The following is a 22,008-nucleotide window of genomic DNA, read 5'->3' as shown; positions in this document are numbered from 1 at the left end:
ATTTGATTTTTTCATACCTCGTAAAGAACCGAGTGCTATGGATATTTATATTTCATTTCAAAAGCCAACAAGGAGATGTGAAGAAGTACGTCATAGAAATTATGGCTACTTTCACTTCCCAAAGAAACTGATTCCTTCAAATAAATATTTGTGATTTATAGTTTAATCTTGAACAGAGACACAAAGAAATATATAATACTTCATACAAAATTATGGCTACGATCATATTAGTGATGGAATGTCTCTGGATTTGTCTTCATGGCTGAGCAAAAACTCCAACATTAAATAACGTTTCCTATCGTGAGCTGCAAACAACTTTTCAAGGACTCCATACGGGTATGCGTTTAATCTACTGACAGTTTCAAATGCAGTTGGTTTGTAAGCAAGATACAAAGAAAATTAATTGCTGCTATTATAACTCATAAAAAAGTAGAAAAGAGCAGAAATGCACTATGTGATATATCAATCCACAGGTCGTTTAACAATGTTTTAATTAAAGCCTCACATATTAAAACTTTACAACAGGTGATATGAAAAATGTACATTTCCTCTTTTTTTTCTTGTTTTTTTTCTTTTTCTTTTCCTCTGGGACTTCTGTACAACTGGCAAAAATACCTCCGATGCCTTTTTAGTTGGCTTTGGCAGTGCAACAAACTGGCTCTGCTAGTTTCCCTTCTTTTTTTTTTTTTTTCTTAAAACAGTGACAGTATCAAGGAGCAGAGTAAAAATACATCAATCCCCAAACCATCTGCCCTGATCCAGAAATTTGTATTTACCATAAAATATCCCCTTTGTTACACAAAATAAAAACATAATTTAATTGTTAAACATCTGACATAAAAGCACAGATTAGAGGAGGAGGTTTGTTTTTTTAGGGGGGGGGGGGGGTCAGTTGCCAGTTACACACTTGGGCAAATTATCTGGAGGGTCGATTTACTGGAAAAAGGAGATCTCGTCGCTCCCCTCTCTTGAAAACATGTACAGCAGATTACAGCTACAGTTTGATGATGTGACAACATGAATGATATATGGTGATTTCTGTCTCAGTCTGTTCAGTCATTCATCCCCAAAGCTGCGCCCCAAGACTGTTTTATTTCCCCGTCTCCTCGTTTCAGAGACAGTCTGCCATTGTGACATGGTTTAACTGTGTCTTCAAATATCGCAGAGCCTCCACCGTGTGATGATTTGAGCAGTTACATCTGCGAGAATGATGAAGTAAAGAAAGTCTGGTATATACTGGCCAGTGTGGAAACAGAGACTGATGTGTGGGGTATTGGTTTCCAGCGAGGATCCTGCGAGTCATTCAATCCAGGCAAGGGGCGATAAAAACGCTTTTGTTGGAGCGCATTCCAAATGTCCTTACACTGCGCTGAACTGACCACTCTGGCCTCATAAATAAAGCTTTATTGTTAAATAAAATGGTGAAAGATACATGTCTTTCAGCATATTGTGTGCCCAGTCAGTTAAAAATCAACAACTGAAAGACCTCACAAACAAATAAACAATCACTGGGTGGTCACCCTAACAGGCTTCTGACACAGCTCAGCCTATTTTATAGACAAAAACCCAGCTAACATGTTTACCCCTGTACATGTATGTGCATATCTGTCTACAATAATGGACAAGTTCTTTGTATAACATTCTAAATCTTACACACTTCTTAAGTGCAACTTAGAAAAGCAACATGGAATGATGCTTTTTTTTCTATTCCTGTTCTTTGACATAGGATTTCCATTTGGCTCAGTAAATGCTGACCTGGGACAGAACCTGGGCATGGGCCTGGATTTGGGAGGGGTGTGGTTGCTGCTGTGGGGCTGGCTGGGGACTGCCAAGAGATGCAGAGCCTCCCACTGAATGTGGCGTGCCAGGAGAGTGTTGGGGTGGGGAACACTGGGCCTGGTGCTGCTGCTGCTGTTGTTGTTGCTGCTGGAGATGTTGAATCTGCTGCTGATGTAGCTGATGCTGCATCTGCATGTGCTGCAGCTGCATGTGCTGCTGCTGCTGTTGCTGCTGCTGCATGTGGTGTTGCTGCAGCTGCTGCTGGAGGTGGTGCTGAAAATGCTGATGCTGCATCTGCTGCTGGATCTGCTGGTGATGCATCTGCTGCTGCTGCATCTGATGGTGCTGAAGGTGCTGTTGCATTTGCTGCTGCTGCTGCTGCTGCTGCTGCTGTTGCTGTTGCTGCTGCTGGAGCTGCTGCATGGCATGCTGTTGCACCGGTTGCATGGGTGGACTCATTTGAGACACTGCTGTGGACTGTGCACCCACCACCATGGACCCCCCAGTACCCATCTGGCCCAGCAGCTGCTGTGGCATCCCGGAGGACATGTTTTGGTGGGAAACTGTAACAGAGGTCACGATCTGGCTGCCCCCTAGTCTCATCTGCAAAGGTTTTGGAGCAATGGCCCGTGGCAGGGCTTGTTGCAGTGCCTGGGAAGCTGATGGCATGGAAGGGTGCTGGCTAAGGGGTGAGGGCAGCACCAGGCCAGGGTTCAGGCTAGTGGAGGCCAGGGTCTGCTGCACTGTTCGGATAGTCTGGGCCTCAGCCGATTCTGCTGCAGCCTGAAATGAGAGAAAATTGTGAAAAATGATTTACAACGTCAACTTTTTCACATCTAAGGAATATTTTTTCTACAACTTCAAAATGTCTAATACAAAGCAAAGAATAGAGTAATATATCTCACTTCTATGTTCAATTCACACATATTTCATGTGAAATAAGGCAGCACTTTCTCACCTTGGAAACCAGACTAGCACGGTATGCAGCGAGAGCTTTCAAATATTCTTTCTTGGCAGCTTCTGTTTTGCTTTTATAAACCTGTGGAGACACAAAAATATCTCTGAATGGACAGGTACTACTTCTAGAAAGACACCTATGACTTAAGGCAGTTTTGAATATGTCATGTACAGCATGTGTCATTAGTCCTAAACATATAAGACCAGTCAGATTTTTTGCAGTACCTGCTTTTGTTCCTCTCCCAGGCCATCCCACATAGAGGCCACAATCTTGGACACTTCTCCAAAGGTGGCGTTGGGATTCTGACCCTTGATAGCAGCCTGGGTGTCTCTGAAGAACAGGGCATAAGCTGACACGGGCTTCTGAGGCTCATTGGGATCCTTCTTCTTTTTCTTCTTAGGAGTCTTGGGCTTCTTTGTGGGATCTATTGGGGCTGGCCGCTTCTCCCCAACAACCTGAAGCAATGGAAGACAATAAAAAAAAAAAATTAAAGACAACATCCTAATTTTAACTTTACTTAGTCCATGTCCTACAGTTCTTTTATACAATCATTGAAATGTTCTGACTCTTTGCTCACCCGGTTGCCGTCATCCTGGTCGTCTTCATTGATGGAACTGGAGGGAGAGGGTGTGGCGGACTTGCTGGCGGGTGGTGACGGGGAAGTGTGAGTGATGTTGGGTCCTGGCATGTTTAAGCTCAGCTGAGTGTTGAGCTGGGACTGGTTGATGGTGGTCAGCTGATTCCGTGACATCATGCCATTCGGGCCGTTCATGTTTATGATGGATTTCATCACCATGGATGGGTTGGTTTGGTACTGACGTAGATGACCCGGTCCAACATTCTGTTAAGAAATTTATACAAAAAAAAGAACATGTTTATTAAGAAAAGAACGACTTTCCATAATTAAGTTTATTTTCACTCATCATTATGTGATTAATGCCTTTTCCTTTTTTAGCTGCAAAGACTTGCACCTCATTTCTTCAGCTCAAAGACTTCTGTCTCTGGATTCTGTGACACCCTGCAGCCCGAGCTCATGAACCCATATCTCTGTGCCACAGCAGAAATTTGGGTCATTGGATTCTGTGGATTGTTACATGGCAGATAAAATGTCAAGATGTCCTGTCTCTATAATATCTCTTTCAAGAAATGATAAATTATCTTGACACCTGAGTAACCAACTTTCTAAGCCAGCAGTGGACAGCCACACAGCTCAGGTGACTTATTCAAAATGCTCTTTATATGGAAATCAACTAACACAGGTTAGACTGGCCAGTCGCTGAAGGGAGTCAGTGGAACTGTGGCACATAAATTTAAATACCACAATAAAAACACTTTGTGTGCATGTCCTAACATGTCAGTTTGGTTTGAGGTAGCTACAAGCCTATATTCTTTATTTAATGTTACAACTCCGTGAGAGGCAGCTTTAGCACCTCATGTTTGTCTGAAAAAGAGTGTGTGTGGGGGACTTCAGTGCAATCAACTCCATAAATCAATCTACTGAAGGCATAAACCTTAAGAGGTTTGGACAGCTTTCGTCCGTTCTACCATCCAGACTTTAATATAATACCATTCTCAAAGTCTCTTTCACTTATTTCCAAATAAAACATTCAGCTCTTGAAAGAGTCTTAAAGAAGTTACAGGCAACATGTTTGCATTGATTGTGGCGAGGATGAAATTACAAGGTTTGCCAGCTCTCCAGAGGGAAGACTGATCAGAGAGCCAACAGAGCTCACATGGAACAGAGAGGACGACGTGAACAGAACAGAAAAGGTGATTTGTTCTCCCTCAGTACATCCATCTGGTATTCAGCAGCACAAACTCAATCTCTCCCAACATCAACACATCATAAACCAATGCACCTGGCTTTATTGAAAGAACCTTATGAATGCCTGTCTTCAAAAACAATATTGTAACACCATTTCAGACAGGCACATATTGGATCTACAATCCATTTCTTTCTCATATGCCATGTCTGCTGCTTATCATAAATACAATCTACGAACTGGGAGCAGATTTATATTTACATGTGCGCGCAGGTTTTTGCTAAAGGTAGAGCTGGGGGAAGTGGGGGGTGATTGAAGAAATATTGTTGTGATTCTTCTAATACAGAAATCTTGAGAATAAAAGCTGCAATAAACACGCCTGCATCCAAATGACCGTGATTTATATTTTAGCAAAGCATCATGTTGCCTTGCCGAAATGCCATCAAGTGCCATTGTCAGTGTCATTACTGGGAACACGATGGCTTGCCATTTGCTTTTTGCTTGCTGTGAACATCAAAGATGTGCATACTGAGCTCATTAGTCGTGGCCATCTGTATACAGTAATAACACTTTTACCCAATCCTTATGGAGCAGTTATGACTTAGAGCAATGGCTCATTCTGCCATTTGGTTGAAATGTGATGAATTATTTTATATTGAAGTGAGCCTTGTGCATTTTAGAAAACATGCACTACTGTCCACAGTTTGATCCTTTATTATATCACATTCCGGAGCCCACTGAATGTTGTTTTCTTCTGATGTTACAGTAATAATTTAGCTTTTAGCACTGCACGCTACAAAAGAGCAGCAACAGTCATGTTAAATGCCAGCCAGCACTAGCTTGGGTGATTTGAATCCAAAACATAACAGCTATAAACAAGCCAGTCAAATAAGAGATATTAAGTAACAGATGTCTTGATTGTGAATATAAATCTGATACTTGGAATGTTTACTTGTGCCTCCTCATTTGCATTTTGATTGCAGTATTTCCAGACGTCACAGCAGACATCTAGCGGGATATGTTGATAGTCATCATGAATGGGCAAATAAGCCTTTATCTTGAGTACACAGTGGCCAGATGTGCCCTCCTTAGTCAGATGTGTGTGTGTGTGTGTGTTCTTCATCTGTGTGGTTGTATGGGTGACACTAACAAGCAGAAATGTACTTTCTAATCATTAAAGGGTTTTTGAATGTCAATGCAATTTGTAATATTCCCATTGTGCTGTTTTTAAATGCAAAAGCTGCTGCATAATACTGTCAACAATATGCTGCACAAAGAGGAAGAAATAGCTTGTTTTGTGCATTATTGTTGGCCTCCACCACATTCAACACAGCAAACGCTCCACACCGAGCCACATGAAGCATTCTGAGAACTAACAGATGAGGGGAAAAAAACAACAAAACAAAAAGCATACTATTGGCAATGTGTGAAACCCTTTCCACAATAAACACAGAGCAATAAACATAGCAGCGGGGCTCAAATGCAACATTATGCATTCATCGAGTGATAGAAATCTCAGCACTGATGTCAATGAAAACAGCCTCCAGTCTGTTCTTTAAGATATTGGAAATCAGAATTTGGAGAGAATTTATGAACAGTGGCACCAAGCTGTAACAGGCTGAAAAGAATGTTAACAAGTTCAATTTCCATTCAATCAATGCCAGAGCTCTTGGAAATGTTCCATGGCAAGAGAGGGGTAAAATCATCTATATGGTAATTATAAGGATGAATCCTCCAGTAACTTTCGCCAGCATGAAAGGTCAGTCCTATTAAAGATAGTTTATCAGCGCTTTGCACATATTCCTTTACTCGGCTTCTAAACGGGTACATCATTTTATTTTTTTTCTTCCATTTTCAGCAAACTGCTGAAGTCTATGCTTAAGCCAAATGAGAAAAATGGAATTCTGAATGCCGGTAAAGGCTATAATAGCATGAAGATAAATTGTTTTTCTTCCCCCTGCCCTGTCTCAGTCAAACACACTTCGCTCTCTTTCTCTCTTTGTGGTGTGCACACTCAGTCGATCCATCTCACCAACCTCTAACCCCCACTTAAAAACAAATCTCAACTCATTCCCCTCCCCCTCTTTTGACTCTGAGGTCCGTAGGTTCCTTCCCCTTGGTCAGGTACAGCCAGTGACCCATGCTCCTCTCCACCATTTCTCCTGATGCATTATCTGTATTTAAAACTTGTCCAACATGACATCATTTCAGCTTGAAAGCCGTACGAGAAAAGTAAATTACAGAATCAATCATGCAGAAGGTCAAGCTGAGACTTCATTACAAGTATTGCATGCCTGCATGAATATCTTTCATTTCTGACTGACCCAATATGTCACAATAGCTGTATGGCGAGGTAGAAAAAAAGACATGAAGAAAGAAGAAAAAAATCCACTCTCTTAAATTGATGTAGAACTCTGTCAGTGCTTCTTGGCTTGAAAGGGAGATAAGAGGGATGTGTAGAAAAACATGCTTTCTGCAACAACGCTCCCATTTTCCATTTCATTCAGGATATAGTGGGTTTTCTCCAGTCAGAACTAAGGGTATTGTACTCACTGGATATCTACACAGTATCAAGACATATCAAATCATGTGAACAACAAACTATAAATGGCTTTTTTCAGCTTCACTTTCATCCTGCATGATGTGTGACTCAAACACACTATTAAATATTAGCATATCTTTGAAAAGCTAATGGCATGTGAAACAGCTAGTTGGTAATAAAAAAATATATAATGCATCGCCACAAAGTAGTAATGTAATAAGACAGCATGGCTTGGATCTCCTGAATATTGATTTTAACATCCAATACAACCAGTTGACTACTGTAGGCTTCGAATCCAATCACAGAGGACACAGGGCCCATTTCAGTACACGCTTACATGTGTCAAGAAAAACCTAAAATGTGGTGAAGGCACCAGGTGTTTTTCGAAATGGAACCCACAGACCCTTGCTGTGCAGCAGGGAGAAAAATCGAGAAGAAATTGTGAATAAAGCAATACTGGCAGCTCTAACTCCAGTACTATTTGGCACTATTGAGACTCAATCACAAATCAGGAGGACACATGCTGGGAGACAAAAATGAGAGTCAGAAGCTTGTTAGGAGAGCAGATTAAATAAATAATGACTTCAGATTCAGGGCTTGCCAGGCACATTGCAGCTGAGAAAATGTATTTCTCTTTAGTAGAAGCCTGGCATCTGTGGCCAATTTGCAAGACATACGCTGAACATTAAGGAGAGAGGAATTAGCAGAACACTTGCCAATGCAATGACATGGAAGAGGCTTTTGAAGAAAGTAAAAAAAAGCCCAGGTATATTCGCTGGTTGGGTTTCTTATTAAGTTGCGATAAGAGACGGGCTTTTGCACACACTACGTATTTTGCACCGGTAAGCTAGCACAGAGAAAGAAAACCAAAACAAGTGTTGGGATATATGAGCATGGCGGTATGATGAGAAATGTAATTGCAGTAGTGCACGGTTTATTTGTTTGCCCCCGCAGCCATAACAAATAACACGGAATGTAATCATGTATATAAGGTTGTCATTGCTTTATCAGTGTGCTGACAAAATGACAAAACACCCCTCACAGGGCCTTCGTAAATCATTGTCTCTGTATATAGAATACACTGCAAATGCTGCCGTTACTTATCTCATTTAGAAGTTACGTTCTCTTTCCAAAGCTAAAGATAAACCCACAGATGAATAAAGTTTCTAAAGGCATTGTCACAAGACTTTTGGGGATCAATCCCATTTGCAGGAAAAATGAAGGGCCACCACGAGCCTTCCCGCGTTACAATGTGCGATGACTGATAACAAGTGAGTAGTGCATCGGCGACAATGCCACTAGGCAAAAGAGCAGAGACCCACATTCTCCCTTCAGTTTTTAATAGAGTCTCTGCACAATCAGAGACATGAGCCATGCAAATGGTGTTAAAGAGGAATAATGTTTGAGAATCAAATCTAATCCTCCAGCAAGTCGTGAGAACAGTCAGGAATGTAATTGTGTCAAGGTTCCGTTTCTTCCAGATGCAGAAAGCTTAACTGACCATGAAATGAAAATTCTTTAGGCAAAAAGCCTTCTGGGGCTCACTTACTGTATGAGGCAGAGATATTTTAAAAGCTGCAATTATTTTATATGCCAGGAGCATGGAAGCAGGAAAAAGAGCTGTTAAATTTTTATAGCCCCTTCCCATATGGGATGTAAATAAATATCTTTAATATCAGTGTGATTCAACAAATGTGTCATGGTGAAGGAGCGGGTCAGGGTGGAGGGGTCTAATACACATTTCACTTATTCATACAGTTCTAATGATAATGGTTCCTCTTCTCAATGCTATGTGATTTGTGGCTCACAAAGCAAATTCAGCATCAATATCATCATGCCCTCGTCCATGCCTTTGTCCTTTTTATTTCTTCTCTTCTAAATTAATCTTCCGTTTTTGTAATAGGTCTGTAAGACAACTAGTCAGCCAGTGACATTTCCATTTTTCCTCCTCAGTGCTTCTATGATTGTGGCATTTGAAAATACCTTTCCACCATGAGACAACAATCTCACAATCTACAGCACAGTCCACATTAAGAAATTGATTATTTCACTCTACAGTCCCACAATGGACCAACGTCATTATTTAAAAAGTAGATTGGGTGAAAATATGTAGGCGATCTTTGCTTGGAAGCTAAAAGAAAAACAAATCCTAACTTGCCATGTGCTGCTTTTAGAGACCTCATGTGACAGTGGGCTCAGGCATGGATCAGCATTTACAGCAGCAAAAAATAAAAAGGCTTCTAGAGGGAACATGAATTATATATGAGCATGTGAAACTGTGGCACTTTTGGGTGCCATTTTCACTGTCCTTCTGGGGATGAATGTGCTTTGTACTCTAACACCTGTGATCTTTTTACATCTGCTCACCTTACAGAGAGGGATCATCCACGCTCTGGGTGCTTTTTTTTGTTTGTTTCTTTTTTAGTCCTCACACTAAGTAACACAATATCATGACATTTATTCAGTGTGATCATATACATTCTGTGTGGTAAATAAGGACAGACGCTGTGCCAGATGTGCTGACAACAGGAAGTGTACAAAAACTGTGAAGGTGACATTATGCTTCAGCAAAGGACTTATTTAAAAACTGTAATCAGTGGTTTCCAGCAATATCGGCTTCTAAATCATATTCTCCAGTTTTGATGTGTCTTCTAAAACCTCATCTGGAGCAGCAGCTGCATATAGGGAGACACACAGGAGCAGATCTGGAGCTGGAACTCGAAGACAAATGAGACAGACTTTGTGATTTAAACAAGCATAGCTTACCACTGGCTGGCCATTGTTCCCAGGCATCCCTTCCTGGTCCATCATGTTGCGTGAGATGGTAATCGAGGGAAGATCCAGGCTCTGTGGGGGGAACTGAGGGATTATGTGACCCCTGTTTTGAGCTGGGGGCTCTGGCATCACTGGGAATGGAGAGCCCACCTCTGGTTCCAAACCAGACTCTGTCTCAGGTGGAGGTGTGATGGGAGGAATCTCAAACTCCTCATCCCCCAAGCTGGGTGTGTGAAAAGTCTGCAAGAGAGAAGAAAAAAAACAAAAAAACAAAGAAAAATGATCAAATTCACAAACACGAAACAGCAAGGAAGCATTTACTGAGGTGATCCTTATCTAACGCTCCGGAAGTAAACATTCAGGGATTAAATCAGACAACTGTGCTTAAGAGAGAGCGTTTTAGTTGAGTGGCAATACACTCGTCTGTAAGTGCACTAAGATGTAACATTTTCTGAATGTACTGCAGTCCACTTTGAGGCAAAAAAAAAAGAAAAAAGCAATGAAAGGCGAGTGTGGAGGAAGATGTCAAAAGCAAAAATATCAAGCAGCAATCACGAGAGAGAGAGGATACATGATAAAAGCCCTTAATCTTGGGGATGGAAGATGTTGGGTTGAAGCGCAGTGAAAATACACGTCACAGGGAGATGGGTTTAAAGAATATTTTCAAAGATTATTACGCTTGGCCAGAAGTGTTTCTTTTTGTTCCCCTCGCCTGCACCCTTAAATCTGCTCATCAAACAGCCTAATCCTTCTGCCTTTCGAATTAAAGCTTTTGGTCACACTTAAATTACTTATGTGCCTTCTTGAAGATGGGACTGTTCACCTACTTGGGTCTTGTTTTCATCTGCATTAAGCTACTCTCTAGAAAGCCCAAATATTCCTACTCTCACAATGACCACGCTGCGGGTCCAGATAAGTGCGGGGCCAAACAGCATGCGATCGGAGATCCTGCGCTTGACTGCTGCTGTTCGGTTACAGAGAACCTCTTCAAAGTGTGGCTCTCTTATAGCTAATGCTTTCACACAGCGGCACTGAGTTAAAAATCAAGTTTAAGTCTCAGCATAAGTGGAAATATTAAACGTGTAAAGCAACTAAAAGAATTGGACTGGATTGTGAAGCTGCTTCAGTTTGAGCTAAAACATTCTTGGCCCTCAGTCACTTTTACCACACTTTTTACTTCCAGTGTCTACATTAGCTATCTAAAATTAAATGACAGCCCTTTCACGAAAATATCTGGCCGAATGTAAATAAGCATTTATGCCAATTTATACCAGCACAGATGAGTCTTTCACATGCTAATTAACCTTCTCAGACACCTGCATGATAACAATGAAAAGGATCCTAAATTTTTTACTCTTTTCACTCAGTCTTACCAAACCTGGTTAACATTACAGCATTTACTCACATGTAAAGCATCATGATGTGCCTTGCAGTTTCAGTAAGATGAAAATATAAAATAGAACTTGCATCCCTGCTGAGGTAAATTTGTGTGACTGAAAGTCCCAAAATCTTTGAGTAGAGATACCTCAACACCTCTGCTAACAACCTTGTCTTCCTCTGGTAAGAGATGGAATAACAGCAGTGAGACAACGGAGGAAATATGCCAACACAGACCTTGATTAGGGAGTATTAATGTTTCCCTAACTTGCTTTAACACACAGACACTTGAAACTAATTCATTGCATACTCAGGGCAGCTGTCTTGACAAGCACTGATGAATTCCAGTGGCAGGGGAAGCTAATAGAGTTTTATTCTCCATTTTCCCTTTCTCTCCTCCTGTTCCCTACATTTTCACTTTTCACTTGCTTCCTTCTGTAGAGAATCAGTTCTTCTTCCAGAAGGAGCCAAGTTCACATTAATCACAGTTCTGGTTCTTAGCGTGCAGATTATGACTTAAATAGTGAGCAACTTCAGTAGGAACCATTTAGTATCACTTATCTGTTGAACTTACAGTAGTTCACAATAATCATGTTCAGCAACTTCTGAATCAAAATACAGTGTCTTGAAAAGTTATAAATCACAGCTGTAATGAGTCATGGATTTAAAGTTCCAGTAGCAAATGGATCAGAGATCATCCATGATCACAGTCTTTATTCATATTGTTCAGCTTCCCCAGAATGCTCTCTGATCGGTTTCCAGGCTCATCTGAATCAAATCATGCAGCAATTTGAAGACACTGGCACACTTACAATCACATAAAAAAACAAAAAAAAACTATCTGCCCTGTCTTGGTCTTGCTGTGTCCACTACAGTCAGCTTCACAGCTCTGGCTGTGATCTTTTTGCAACACAAGCCCTCGCAGGAAGGAAGCATCTCTTACATTTTGTGCTTTTACTTGACAATGGAAGCTATTTGCTGAAGTGAGTCGGCTTCCTGTGGTGTTACATTGCGTAAGGTAAATCAGGGCAGGACTATATAGGACACTGGATCCAATATTCTCATGCACTGTGACCTGAATTACACAGCCAACCTTGAGGTTTGAGACAAAATGTCAAAGATGAAGGTTGGTGGAGGTCAGTTCTACTTTTGAAGAACAGCACAAGCATGACTGCGACCTTTAAGTGAAATGCAAACATACTCGGTACAGAGAAATTCTGGTCTTTACTCTGAGCTAAACTGTGTGGAAGTGGAGGATAGAAAAGGAAAGAATTACAGTGGGGGAGGGAGGATGGATGGAGCAAGATCAGTATCAAAGACTGTGCTTGTGTGCATTGTGTTTCTTTGTTAATGATGATGCAAATTAACATCTACACTAGGGGCACTGATAATAGAGACATGGAGTTTGTGTCTCATATGGGGTTATGGAGGATGTCAGCTGTCTGTGTAGAGAAGACCTTCTCCCTGGGGAGGAGGTGCCAGATTTTACTGGAACCCACAGAGTGCCACAGTGTTGCACACTGTCTGGTGTCATTTCACATAAAGCCAGTCTAATTCTGCACCAGGAGCAGCTTAGGGGGCTCTGTTTGGAGATTAAGAGATGCACAATCCACTTTCTTTGCATCACCAGCCTGATTATCCATTTAAATTGTTCTGAAAGGCTCAACTGAGCCAAGTGCCAAGCCAGATGCTGGCTTAGGATGTGCAGGCATGTACATGTTAAGGGTTGGGCAAGAGAGAACACAACAAAAAGAGCAAAGTAACATGTGTGTGTTTTCAGCGGTAAGAGGGATGAACAGAGGCTTGTAATGGAGAGGCCTGATTACCCCAACAAGAATATCCTCAGCAGGTGTGTGAGAAAGCTCCAGCTCTTACTGGAGGTGGAAAAAGTAACCCAGCATACACTTTACAACAAATCATCAAACAAAAATAAAAAATCTGGAAAAAAAAGTGGGAAGTTTACCTGTTTAGAAATATGTTAAACAGTCAAATTAATTGTTTATTACATGCAAAAATATATTTTTATCGCATTATATGAGGCCGCCCAGCACTACATTCAACTACATGCTAATGTTAGCATGCTAACATGCTCAAAAATAATAAAGCAAATAATGCTGATTTAAATTAAACTTTCTGCAACCATGAATTTCATAATTAAGTCTGCCTCAAGTTTATGCAACTCCTAAAATATATAGTACACTGTTTACATTATGTGTTGTTTAATCTTGACTAATTGGGCTGGTTTATGTTGCATATTGTAATAATGCCAATGGTAACCGAGCTATATATATATATATATATATTTAAGGAGCCCAGCATCTTTCAGGATTGTGTTTTAGGACTAGCCTCTAAAATCATGTTTGAGCTCTTTCCTACTCAATCAGAGTCAGCAGGAAATCAGATTCCAGCTCAAATAGGTTTTGCTAATAAGCAGATTACACTCCGGCACTGCGAACTGCTTGTGAGAATGATTGGACTTCTGAACTCACACTTTATAAAAAACAATTATTTTGAAATGTGCAAGACTCTAACCTCAGGTAGTGTATCAGAGCATTAATAAACTGGTCCAGCATTTTGATCTGTGTCATTGTTTTGTTGCTAGCTTGATTAAAGTTTTTTGATGATCCATTTTTCCCCTTTTCTTGTCTTTATTTCACCCCTCTCTCCAGCAAACCTGACCATTTAGTTAAATTAACCCAAAGTTAATGTAACAACAGTGGCAGGTACAGATGACGAGAGTAATCCTATAAGATGGTACTCTCATTCCAACATGCAACCTGGTACATCTTGAGTCTCCATTTACATACAAGCACACATTCAGCATGAATTGCACTGAGGTTAAAAATCCCAAGTAATTAATTTAGAATCTGAAGTATACGCAGCATGCAAACACTTTAGTGGGAGAGATCTATTTTTTTGTTGTTGTAATCTGAAATTATATACAGTCAAGGGACGTCATCAACATCAAAAACATATTAGAGCTATAACTGCCATAAAAACATTTGGTACCAATCCAATTAGTGAATGTTTTCATATTTTACCAGATTAGAGAAATTATTTACTGGTGTGTCTCGATGGAAAGCCAGGGGATCATGGTAATAATTTGTTCTTCCAAACGGCACAGTGAAGATCTCACTATAAACAAACCAGTGCAGTAATTTCTAAGAAGTTGGCTAACTGCTGGCAGACAGCTCAGTCCCTCTGGTTATGCTGCTGGCATGCACAACATCCCTTTACAAAGTCCTAAAGCAAATGGTATAATGTTGTTCTAAAATAAATTTTTATTAATCTTACTTTAGTTCTTTATATACACATTTGAACAATGTTTCATTAAAAAAATAAACAAATAAACAAACAGATATAAAGCAGTGAATAGTCCTAGTCCTGTCCAAGGCATTTTATCTCTGCAATGCCATGACGCTTTTTCAATATCAAGACCAGGAGCAAAATAAGCTTTTTAGGCAATTGTCCAAGTCCTGCAATAAACATAGTAATGCAATTCACAGATGCAATAACCAAGACTTGTTAAAGGCAGGAGCATGCAATTACTGCATATAATAGGCCTCGGAATCAATAGAGGCTGGATTGAGGATCTGGTTTCAAATATCTTGACAGGCAGAGTACAGCTACTCAGATGACAACATCAACCATGGCACCCCTAATCAGCATTATTTCAAATTTGGATCATTTGTAGTCCATTTCTACATATTTATAGCTCATTACATGACACTAATTTGATTGGGAGAGTAAAGTGATACATCTAAGTGGAACACAATCTCAGTGTACAGTATCTCTTTCTCTGAAGAAAGCAGTCAAGCTTTCCCTGCTAGGATGTGTGCTTTAGCAGGCGCACCAAGGTCATCTTATCTCATCCTCTAAGTGCAGAAGGTAAATGATACACGAGCCATCTTAACACAGCAAATACAGGTCTGCTGTTTTCATGTAGAAGCATTCTGTCTGGGAAATAAAGGCAGCATGAGATTCCTACATCGAGTAGCTTCCATGCATTTACAGATAAGCAAATAGTCAGTAAAAATGGTAACTTTGAACTAAAGAAAACCTATTTAATTGTTTTTTACACAATATCCAAATAATTTGATTTGGAAACAATGATCAAATATGGCGGAATTAACTAAAACATCATTTTAGCCCTTATAAAGGACACTCCCATTTTTAACCCATAATACAGTTTGAATATCACAACTTAAAGAGGAAGCCACGTTATACTCACTTTAGCTCCGGTTGCAGCGAACAATGCTCTGTACACTTTAGAGCAAGAAAAGAAAATCTATGTTTAGGACTTCAGCCCCCTTTTCTTTTCGTCCTTTTAAGCACAATACCATCTGTGCCCTTACACTGGAAACAGTTGTTCCTTTTGATTAAATGCAAATGAGCTGGACTGTTTTTTTTTCCCCTCAAAGTAGCCCCCCTCCTCATCCTCCCTTTTCTTTACTGCCACAGTGGGCCCTCACAGCTTGGTGCTGAACGCTCTCCAAGCAGCCTGTGTCGATGTGGTCCCTGCTGCAGTGGGCTTCAGCAGCCCGTGGATACAGAGGATGCGCCCACTCAGCGTAAATGTGGAGGAAAATTAGACTTCTTCTGTAATACTCTGTGGCTTTGTGAGGTGGCCACTTTATGAACACAAGGTCACACACTTGTGTGTAGCTGCCTGAGCTTGTATGTCACAGCTGCATCCCTGCTGCCCAGCTGACATGAATGAAAACAATGAGGTTAACAATGACATCTATCTCTGTATTCTGGAGCTGTGCAATGATGCTTTGCTGTGGGTTTTGAAGCCCGATCAATCTCTGAATGAGATTGGACAGTTTGAACCACAGAGGACGGCTGGTATTTTTGGTACACTTGCCTCTAATGACAGGGCAGCAGAGTGGGTGGAGGGGGAATAAAATGAGTAAATTTAGCTCAGTGTTAAGATTACTATGGCTCACAGAGGCAGTTCTATACCTCCAGAGAAACAACTACTGGTAGACCGTAGTAGACCGAGCTGCTCAGAGTGACACAGATGTGGAATCTCTTTATGCTCCTTCATTGCGTCTTTAAAAAACGAAGAAAACAGGTGTTTATATCCACAGCTTTCTGAGATATCACCTTATCTTCTGGGATGTGGGTCAAAGCAGTCAGATCAGATTTAATACAGCACTCTGAACTTACTGCGTCACAATACGTTAGCCTAGACTATCTTTCATAACTGGGAACTCTTAAAAGGGTTTTAGAACACAGAGGAGAATTTCAGACAATAGAAATATGTTACCAATGATTGTGAAATAATAACTCAAAGAACTTAGCAAAAGTCTTGAACCAACCATCCTATCTTAATATTTTGCTTCCAAGGGACCAAAACGTATCTTTTAAAAGCATGACTGACCGACAGTTCCCCAGACTCTCTGAAGGTCTCTTGAAGAGTTTCTTTGGCTGCTTTTGTCTCAGTACATTTATTATAACCATTTTCAAATAAATGTCTGTTTTTTCTTTTTCTTTGTTAAATCACTTAGTACTGATCTATGAATGGTTATTAAATTAAAAAGGCACCTAACCCAAGAGATGAACCAGTATTACATCATCATATAAACAACTATGCCAAAATCCACATTTTAGTGCTAATATTTGCAAAAGTTATGTGTGGCTCAAGAACTTTGCACACTACTGTAAAACATATTCTTTGTGACATTTGCTTTGACTGTGGTCAATTGAATCCCACCACATTCGTTTAAAACAAAAAGGACTTTACTTTTGAAAACTTAAGTTTAAAATAAATTAGAAAGAAAGAGCACCTAGTCCACAGTACGCTGCATTTACATTTCTGTAATAACTGGGTTTCTTGCGTCAGCATTGCTAGACACTTTTTACTGGGGCTTGTGCTCCAGTATTGATCATCTTGTGCACCAGTAAAATCTTATATAAAAGATAAAACAAGCTGTCAGTTTTGGCTCATTTAAAATGGTAGTAACAGGGAGAGAACTGATATTTATTTTTTATGCTCCAGAATACCAAACAGTGTAGCTAAAGTGAAAAAAAATGTCCAACAGAGCACTTGGCTGCCTGCGTTTGTGCAGCTTTTACACTTAAAAAGGTTAAACAGTATTCAAAATTTGAATGAAGGTGACTTGTACAACAATTACTAATTAACCGGCATTTTTAGCTACACAGGTTGTATTTTTATTATTTTCATCTGCATGTGTATGATAATATTAGTAATAGCTAGCTCAGCAAGGGAAATTGCGCCTTTATGTTTAGCAAATTTATGTCCAGCAACGTTCCTGGTTCCCTCTGCTGAAGATATTTGACTGTCTGAAAAATAAAGTTACTCACATCCCCAGCTGCAAGCAGGGCGCCATTTGCCTCGGCCATGTTCATGTAGTTGTTGTTATTCTGGAACTGAAAATAGAGACAAGAAAAATACACATCAGCCCACAAGTGTCCAAAAGACATCCAGTGTAACTTGAGCAGCTCCCCTTTTTCAGACAGCTGTCACTCAAACAGATTGTCACACTTGGCTCTGAATGTTTGCACACTGAGTTAACCCTTTTCTCTACATGTGCAGCCGCATTCTGCCACTCTGCCATTATTGTTGCATGATGAGAGGCATGTGAGAGGCCCTGGCCAATTCAAACCAGGGTAATGAGAATCTGGTCTGGCTATTCAGCTCTTATGGGATGGCAATTAAGAATATGTTTGCATCACAAAGCCAAGTATCACGATGCAGTGGCAGGTTATTAACTTCAAATAACCTACGGGAGAGGAGTGATACTGGGGGGAAATAAGGAGGTGGAGGGTGTTTTTAATGTGGGTGGAGTACATGGTGGGTCAATGAGAGATAGGTTCAACATTTCATTTAACTCCATCTTCATGAATAATCATTTCACCTTATTTTATTGCAATGAAAAACATTTTTCTACTCCAACGGCTACAAGCATAAGATAAATAAGCGTGAAGGACAAAGGCAGCAATGAAGACTGAGTGCGCCACACTGTAAATATAGATTAGTATTTAAGGCAACTGATAACCTATTAAAACCCTGTATTTTGGTAAGAAATAACATGTTTCCACAACATGCCCCCGCTCCTCCCAACCCACACATAGCCTGCTGGCAAAATGGCAGCAACTTCCTTTCTTCGGAGACACAACCATGCTGACAGGTAGGAACAATGGGACATAGAATGAAGAATTATGGGCTAGCAGCTGGGCCCAGGAGCACAATGCACCTCTGTTTGAGTGAGGAGAGCAAAACCCAGCCTACACAGCTCAGAGGAGAAAGACCCACGGAAGGTTTGCATCTTCATGAGGTTCCAGCGAGAACTCTACACATTTTCAACAAAGCTTTGTAGTAATCTCTTTTGTGTGTTTATTACAAAGTCACTCTCTTAAAACACCATGAGTGATGAAAAACTCCAATAGACAGAGAAATAAAAAAGATGCTTCTTATCAGAGCAGAGACCAAACAATAGAGAAACAAATTAAGATCAGAGTGAAGCGAGAAGTGCATTAATATATTTTCTAGCCCTTTGTGATTTTTTTTCCTAGTCTCCTTTTCTTCTGAGTGGTTAGTATGCGAATGTAATTACCGAAAGAACTGCTGCTAATCAACTGCGAATGGTATCCATTAATTAGTCTATGCCCTGGAGAGAGAGTGGGGAGTCAGCAGCAATGTTAACAGTGTTACGCACCAATGAGAAGACGAGCCACAAGCTCTGCTAGCAGTTGCTGAAGCAGGTGGTTTGAGCTGTCTGAGCCTCCGGTGCCATCTTAACCTGGAGCCGCCCCACTACACTGCATCTGACTCAAGTGCTGGGTTCACAAAGTTTACATACGATAATGCTCATGTACATGTATAAAGACTCCAGTAAGAAACACCTACCAGCTACCAGCACTCATTCACTTCCCAGCTTTGAGACATGACATGGCTAGGTTACATCAGCCACTCGGCTAGTAATTAACCTTATGCTGGCCTTATCTTGGAAGTGTTACTCTGTCCCCCTTCTTCTTTTAGATAATAAATTGAAGTCTCAGAGATATCCCTCTCTCTTCAAGTACTAGGAACATTGTTCTGATTATGGGGGAAGATAAGGCTACATGCAGCTCTGGCTCTGTCTCTTCTCTCCCTTTGTCTGTAGGATGTGAATATCATTAAGTGAGGTTACGATGTTTGTTGAAAATTGTTTCCAGAGAATTTGGAGATATTGCATAAAAACAAAGACATGAAACAAGTGCAATTTTGCTGCCTGTTACCTTGAAATAGAACAAACTGTGAAAAATGACTTAATGAAGTGAAGCTTTTGGCTCAGAGTCTATGTAAACTTCTCAGCAGCATTATTAATCACAGGTTATCAAATCAATTACTCGCCATGTTATGCATCTCTGGGCTATGCAGATGATAATATTACAAATGTGTATGTCTGGTAATCAGAAAACAATGAGTCATAAAAACAAACACATCTCTAAGAGGAATGTCTAATTTACACATTGTAAATTACATTAACTCCATAAGATAAAACACAATCAAGTTAAGTCCAAGTGCCAATTAGTGGTGCAAAACTCCCAGATCTCCATCTCTGAGTCAGATTTTATTGTGTTTCTAGGGTCATCTAAGAGTAGTTCTAAATCTCCTCAGAGAACTGTGACTAACATCCTAAGAAAATGTCCCCTGCCACCAATATCAATCTTCACCACTAAAAGCTGTACTATGTCGGGCCAGAGGCCTCCGTGGACAACCAGAGTAGGGAGTGGAGATTGTTATTGGTCTTCCCAATTCATTTCTGCTGTGTGTGTGTGTGTTTGTTGGGGGGGGGTCCAGCATTCGTGTTTGCGGCACTGCCGATTGAGTAAAATGCCAGATGAAATTAAGTATGATTGGAGGGACCATGCAGCTGACGGTAAGGGAGTGCGTTAAAATGGGTCATCGCAGACAATGAAGGCTCTGTAATTAAAATGATGTGACGAGCTAGATGAGCTGTGGCTGCCATGTGAGGGGCCCAACAACCATGCATGCTCGAATCCAGAGGCTTCATAGTAATGGAGATGTGACACAGATGCAGACTTGGGGAAATAACAGGGGAGTTATCACTGGACTTTTGCAACCGAAATGCTTTTGAAACACATTTTTGGTTTGAGTTGCCTGTTCAGGCAGAAGGGATTCATGGTGAAGCCATAAAAAGGGGTGCTTTAAGACAGCTGTGGGTTTGGAGGTTTTTATTAACAGAGTGAATTCACGGTTAAAGGTGCTCTGTAATATGAGCTGAACTAAGAACCAGACATGGCTACATGGCAGAGCAAATGCTGGGCACTCTGTTTTTTATTTCTTTTTCTGCACCAGCAGCACATTTCTTCAATAACTGTTTAACAGGAGAGAATTAAGAGCTTACATGGACGCTGATCCTGATGTGAAAAGACTCCAATGTGTGCATGATCACAGGCAGACAGAAAAACCAAGTAACCGTGCCGGGAATGGCATGAAAATGAATTTATAGGTTTTTTCTTTAACTGTGAAGAACAGCTTTTCATTTTAGCCACGATAGTACTGACAGATTTTTCTGAATTATTTAAAAAACCCTCACTTGTTATTAAACACAACTGCTACAATCAGAAGTTATTTTTTGTTGGTTTTCAACTAAAGCCAGTGTAATTTTAAAGCCTGATTTATTTTTTTTGCTATTTTCTTCCTTTTACTCCCCACATTTTCAATGCCACTGAAGAAGTATTTGTATGGGAGTACATCCAGTGGGAAATAAGGTGTTTTACAGCTATTACAGCAAACAAAATTATTTCAACCTCAGGGCGAACACAATATTGCACCAACATGACCCTGCCTCACCTCCAATATGATGGAGTAACCACACAGATCCTATCAGCAAACATGAACTGGACAACAAAAACCTGTACAACCCATGCCTGAAGAGCTTCTGGAAGCTCATACCATGTTTGCATGCATACAAATACAAAATCTACTAGAAAACACTTATTTGAACTTAAATCCTGCTTTTTTCAGTAGTAATTAAATGATTAAGAAAGTACATGATAGTACTTTTCCAATATACCAATTTTCATTTTGGAATTTTGAATGAGCTTCATCAAAGCAGACCTTGGTTTTTACAGTACAATCTGAAAGTCACAATATCAGTGCTGTCTGTCAGCGAGTAACCCAATTGGACACATTCTTGCTCCCCACTGAAAACCACCAAACTAATTCAATCAAGAGGCCAGGCTTTTCCAGAAACAAATCAACTGCTGACAAGTGATTTTACAGTTCAGCTTGAGCTCAGTAATCACAGCCTAGCATGTGTTCGCTGGAACATGACACTTGTGCTAATACGTTCTCCAGTGGTCTCCATAAAAGACTGTGAAAACACCACAGTTAAAACTCAGCCTCCAATCCTGAGAAACCTGCAGTAATTTGCTATATATTATTTTATGCAATTTCCTTCTAAGCTCAGCCTGGCGCCAGGTTTGAGCTTCTTATTGAATGAAAAGGACTGAAGTCTTAAAGAGTTTTTTTTCCCTCCCCCTTTCTTGCCATCCTGGTTGGGCTCTGTTGAGAAAGTTCTTAGGATTCTTGAAGTCCTCCTCACGAAATATTTACAACCTAGAGCAGCAACAACACTCAGCAGTGGCCCTCTCTGGTGATCACAAGGCCTGTTCACACCCAGCAGGCCACTGCGCATGCAGCGCCAAGCTGACATATATAGATACATTCCCTCCTATGTGTGCAGCAGTCAATTTGTAAAGTGACTCCACAACACAGCGTGTCCACACAGTCAGTTCACAAGCTGCGTTCTGATCTGCAGGCCAATCGATTGGTA

The 22,008-nt window shown here is 40.6% G+C and overlaps 1 protein-coding gene across 3 annotated transcripts in view; it reads right to left on the bottom strand.

The window, feature by feature from the left end:
- Positions 1–313: 313 nt before the first annotated feature.
- tox3 (TOX high mobility group box family member 3) overlaps positions 314–22,008 on the bottom strand; it is a 39,595-nt gene continuing 17,900 nt past the window's right edge. For all 3 annotated transcript variants that reach the window (XM_041971283.1, XM_041971359.1, XM_041971434.1), the window contains 6 exons: positions 17,525–17,590; positions 9,809–10,057; positions 3,315–3,578; positions 2,962–3,192; positions 2,738–2,818; positions 314–2,562 (listed from right to left, as the gene is read on the bottom strand). In XM_041971283.1, the coding sequence (XP_041827217.1) occupies positions 1,741–2,562; positions 2,738–2,818; positions 2,962–3,192; positions 3,315–3,578; positions 9,809–10,057; positions 17,525–17,590 (1,713 nt within the window). In that variant the 3' untranslated portion in view covers positions 314–1,740. The remainder of the gene's footprint in view (positions 2,563–2,737; positions 2,819–2,961; positions 3,193–3,314; positions 3,579–9,808; positions 10,058–17,524; positions 17,591–22,008) is intronic.

The sequence above is a fragment of the Melanotaenia boesemani genome, chromosome 1, assembly GCF_017639745.1.
Source record: "Melanotaenia boesemani isolate fMelBoe1 chromosome 1, fMelBoe1.pri, whole genome shotgun sequence".
NCBI lineage: Eukaryota > Metazoa > Chordata > Actinopteri > Atheriniformes > Melanotaeniidae > Melanotaenia > Melanotaenia boesemani.
Note: the sequence above shows the minus strand (reverse complement) of the source record. Positions and strands in the feature narration are given on the sequence as shown.